Here is a 5,202-nt window from a genome sequence, read left to right as displayed (position 1 = left end):
AAAGGTAGTATTGGCCACTGGGTTGGCCGGGACAGCGGCGGGCTGAACATTCTGAGCCGCTACAGAGTGAGCTAGAGTAGTGAATGCAACTTTGAACCAATGTTTTGGACAGCAATGGGCGAGAAGGACCCGCCTCGCCATGCGGTGAGGCGAGTGGCGAGGCGAGCAACTTTTGAATGTACGATGACAATTAATATAAAAAAATTAAAATAATATATAAATGAACAAAATTTCAATAACTCTAATATATTAGGAAATATTTCAATTGAAGAATTAAAAATAGATAGTAGATAGATACTAAAAGTCTAGAACTTAAATGACTCAACAATTCAATATGCATAAAACAAGTTTATTCTTCTTCAAGATTTGCATAATCTTCAGTTCCGACATGCATTTCATTTTATTGCCCCTCATATTCTTCCTCTTCGAATTCTTCATTAACTAGGACCCGAGTCTGGATTGAACTTGTCTCTTTTCCCTTTTTAAGTAACCTTGACCTTGACTTTCCCCTAAGTCCATAGATATTATCTTCATCGGCTCCATCTGCCATAGCAACAATGCCCCAATTAAGATTACCTTTATCATACACCAGTTCATCTTCTTGATCATCGGGGTCAACAAGTAACCATGAATTAGCATCTTCAATATTTTCCAAGATAATATGATCAATGGTATCGCGAATATCATAGCGATGTGCCAATATTCTATTGTATTTAATGTACATTAGATCATTGAGATGCGATAGCTCAAGCCTATTTCTCTTCTTGGAATGAATCTGTACATAATAAAGTAGTTAATAATTAGATTCAAATAATAGTTGATTTAATATATAAAGTTTAATATTGTAACTCATTCCCACATGTTCAAAGACACTCTAGTCCTGCTCGCATCTAGATGCACTACAAGTTAAATTCGGAACTCTCATGGAAAATATTTGCAAATTTGGAGTTCCATTGCCAAATAGGGACAACCACTTAACTACAGAAAAAAATTAAAGGTTAACAAGAATAAAAAAGTCAATAACTTAAGGTGCTTTAAAATAAAATAACTAAACCAATTAAATATTCACTAACCCGGTGACCTTCTATCTCAGGCACTAACAGCTTGACAAGAGCCAAAAAATCCATCCAAACTCTTGTACTTGGCAAGCTCAGCAAGTAGTAAATCTTGTGTGGAAAGATCGGGACCATCGTCTCAACACAAGTGTAGTAATTCTCCTACACTTTAGCAATTTTCTCCTCACTCATCATTGATTTAAAGTACAATCCCGGATTCAAAATATACCCGGTAGAGTGAAATGGTCGCTTGAGTTGGTCAGTCCACCTTAAATCAATTATTTTGAGGACTTTCTCATAATGCCTCAAAACTCTATCAAACGCTCATTGAATAGTTTCTTTCGCCTTATCTATTGCTTCAAGCATATAGCCCATTGGGAGTCTTTCTTCCCTATCCACCAAGTGAAGGAACGAGAAAAAAGGACCACAAACTTTAAGAGCCTTGACTACATCATTCCAAAAATATTCAGAATAAAGAATGGCGGAAACTTCTTTCCCCAAAACTTCCTTTGCAAATTTACTTAAACTCCATTCATTGGAGATGATCAAGGTTCTCAAATTATTCCTTTGTTTGTACATAGCCTCCAAAGTCAAAAAGGCTGTTGTGAATCTTGTCTTGGTCGGTTTCACCAAATTTTTCTCATTGGTGAATTTTCTTATCAAGTTCAACAACAACGGCCTTTGACTTATGTAAGAAACCACCTTTGTGGCCTTCTTAAAAACTGTAAAATACATTATATCAACTATTAGCTTAATAAATATTCATACTTTAGTAATAAGCAATAACTAAAAAAAGAGGTGTTAAGTATTACCTAAGGCATATGGATTAATATGTCTTGCAAAATCAAAATTGATGCAATGAGCATCACATAGAGTCCAGTAGATATGTGGGTACACAACCCTCATAAGCTCCCCCACTTTTACATTCTTACTGGCATTATTAGTTATAACTTGTATAATATTTTTCGATCTAATAGCTTCTATCTTCTCAAACAAGCTGTACATCTTAGTGCCAGTGATGGACTCATTGCTAGTTTCAACAAAACCAAGAAAGATGCTCCTTATTGGAAAATTGACCAAAATATTAATGATCATTTTTCCATTACAAGCTGTCCATTTATCCATCATAATGGAACAACCATACTTTTGCCATTGCACCTTATGCTTCTTAATAAGTTCATCAACTTTCTTTACTTCCTTCTTTAATTGAGAAACTCTAACTTCATGATAGGTAGGTGGATCCATTCTCGATCCATATTGTCCTACCACTTATATGAAGTTAGTAAATGAATTATAATTAACACAATTAAATGGGAGGCTCGCATCATACATCCGTACTGCAAAATTATTGATCGCCCGCTCCCTTAAGATCTTTTTTGTGTCATTAATTTCTCGTCCTCCTCCTACTCCTGCCTTTTCAAAGTTGGTGTTATATTGTGGCTTTTGTAGATAAAACCTATTCGTAGGACCTTTCGTCAAATGTGCGGATGATGAAACACTACCACTCGAAGACATTTTTTGATATTTGGAGGGAGGCATCATTTTCTCATGTTTATTCATGTCATCATCATCATCAACACTATTATATGACGACATATATCTTTGATTCTTTGGATTTGTTACAGCTTTGCTATCAACAAATGCCTTTACTTTATCCCTAATATTTGCCGGACATGTTTGACCTATCCTCACATTTTTGTTTCCACCTATCAAGTGTTGTTTGAATTGAATAATACCGCCATTTATAGTATGTAGACAAAAATTACATATCGCCACATCTTTTGTTGGTCCTTGTGTACCATAATTCCATCCTATGTCCTTTTGCTTGCTACTAGTAGATTGAGTCGCCAATGAAATTAAAAGCTGTTAATGATCAAATAATTTAATTAGTATATTACCATCATATTATGTTAATTCTACATAAGTTATTAAAAAAATTACATAGTAAGAATTAAGAGCTTACTGGACAGTGGACACTAGTTACTATTATAATAACACTGTAACAGTGTATGTCTTGTAAGACAAGTTCACTGTTACAGATACAGTAATGTCGGCCTGTAAATAGAAGAGAAGATAAAAAGAGGAAGAAAAAATAGCTCCAAAATACAAGTCCAATCGCTGGATTAAGAAGAAGAAGAAGAAAGAATAAAAAAAATAGAAATCACTTCTTACCGTAGTAGCGAAAGTCACCGGAATCAAACTTGTGAGATGAATGGTAGGAACCGCAGGCACCAATTAGTAGGTTAGTAGAGTTAAAATGTGTAAATAAGCCCTAAAATTAGCTTATATACCTAAAACCCTATTTTTTTAAAAAAAACTAAAAGGCTATGCCATTGTTGCTGCCTCGCCTCACCTCTCTATGTCGTCTTTCTTGCAAAGGCATTGCCTTTTGATTTTCAGAATTCCATGAACTAAAGAAGTGACATATCCTAGCCCTACCTTGCTATTAAACATTGGCGGTAAGGCACTCATCTTTTACAACACTACTCTGAACTCCGCATAAGAAACATACTTGTTTAGGGGATCTTCCTGAACGGGCGGAGATGCTGGCTGGTTCACATTTATTTTTCCATTTGTCTTTATGGGAGGCATGTTCTATAAATAGAAGCTAGAATAGATTAGACAGGGAGTTTCATATGAGCTCATGCTCAGTCACACGACATGAACACTGAAAGGCTTAGGCTTATCCATGAGTGTGGAGCGCTTCACACCCATTTACAAGACTCTACTTGATGTGGCTTTTAGACTTCCTAGGATACTTTAAAGGCTTAGGCTCTGATGCCAAGTTTGTAATGCCCCGAGAGTACACCCTAGGTGTCACATGGAGCTTATAGTCCCGAGGGACCACAAGCTAACCCATGAGCTGGTACCTCCTGTGAGCACTAAACAATATAATAACATATGTAGAAAAACAACTGATAGGCTATAAGATTTTAGAAACTGAAATCAATACGAGATCTTAAATCTCGAAACAACAATTGGAAACAACTGTCTGAAACCAATAAAATAATAACAAAAACTAATAAAATAATAACAAAATTGACTGATTGTCTATACTAGTCTGAAAAGCCTATACTGACTGACTATAGAGCTGATGGGACAAACCCCCAACTAACTCCGATTGAATGAGAAAAATACTAAAAATGAATGAATAATTTGATGTGAATAAACCATGTCCTTTAATTATGAGGACCTGCCACTGCTACTGCTGATAATATAATATGTCTATACACAATCCAGGAACTGAGTGTACGAACCTATGATATTAGACAGTATAGCATAAGAAACTAGTATGCGATTAGTACTTTGAATGTAGTGGTATGCTAAATGAGGTAGACTAATATGCATAATTTCATGCATAGGAGTAATAACTGTTTGAATGAATAACATGAAGTACTAAATAAAATGCATGGAATCTGTAAATATTGAGAATGCATGGCCAAACATAAAACATGTTAGGAATATAATCTATAAATTGAAATACTGAGTATTTATACATGAATAACTAATATCTCTATGCTATGGTCAAGAAAAACAAAAATTAAATTACTGGGCTGATTATTGGACTGAGACTGTGGGAGCTATCATCTAATCGACATGCTGTAATGAAAAATTTAGGGTCCAACTAGTGACCCCATTTGGAAGAGCGTCAGTACCGTGCCATGGGTACTAACACTGGCTGTATGAATCCACTGATGTACTATCCCGAAGGACAAAGGGTGTCAAGCCTAAACTGACGGGTGACCCCTAGGAGGTAGTCAAGCCTAAACTGACGGCTGACTTCTCGAATCCTACACTGTCTTGATAGTTCAGGAGTATAGGGATTGCTACTAATGACTCTTCCTAACTGACTGGGAAGTCATCATCACAGCACTCGCTCGGTGCTAAATCCTACTCCTAACTGAACTAACTCAGAATACTGAACTATTCTAAGTTTAACTGATCATGATAATTGACTGAACTGATACTTCTCATAACATGTCTGAAACTATTTTGAAGATACTGAGGCTAAGTAAACAACTAAGTTTTCTGGTATTCACAACCCCCAGGACTCGATAACAATAATAGCAAAATAGTACTAAAACTTTGGAGACATAATATGAAAGTAGTAATTCAAAATTCATTTTTGAAGGCATTTCATCAAACA

The 5,202-nt window shown here is 35.6% G+C and overlaps 1 protein-coding gene across 1 annotated transcript; it reads right to left on the bottom strand.

Moving 5' to 3' along the window:
• Positions 1 to 1,379: 1,379 nt before the first annotated feature.
• LOC107846288 lies at positions 1,380 to 2,300 on the bottom strand. Its single transcript, XM_047400243.1, has 2 exons — positions 1,868 to 2,300; positions 1,380 to 1,777 (listed from the first exon to the last, which is right to left on the bottom strand). The coding sequence occupies exons 1-2, from the start codon at positions 2,298 to 2,300 to the stop codon at positions 1,380 to 1,382; spliced, it is 831 nt and encodes a 276-aa protein (XP_047256199.1).
• Between the last annotated feature and the right edge of the window lie 2,902 nt (positions 2,301 to 5,202).

This window comes from Capsicum annuum, chromosome 11 (genome assembly GCF_002878395.1).
Source record: "Capsicum annuum cultivar UCD-10X-F1 chromosome 11, UCD10Xv1.1, whole genome shotgun sequence".
NCBI classification, from domain to species: Eukaryota; Viridiplantae; Streptophyta; class Magnoliopsida; order Solanales; family Solanaceae; genus Capsicum; species Capsicum annuum.
This window is presented reverse-complemented; position numbering and strand designations above follow the sequence as displayed.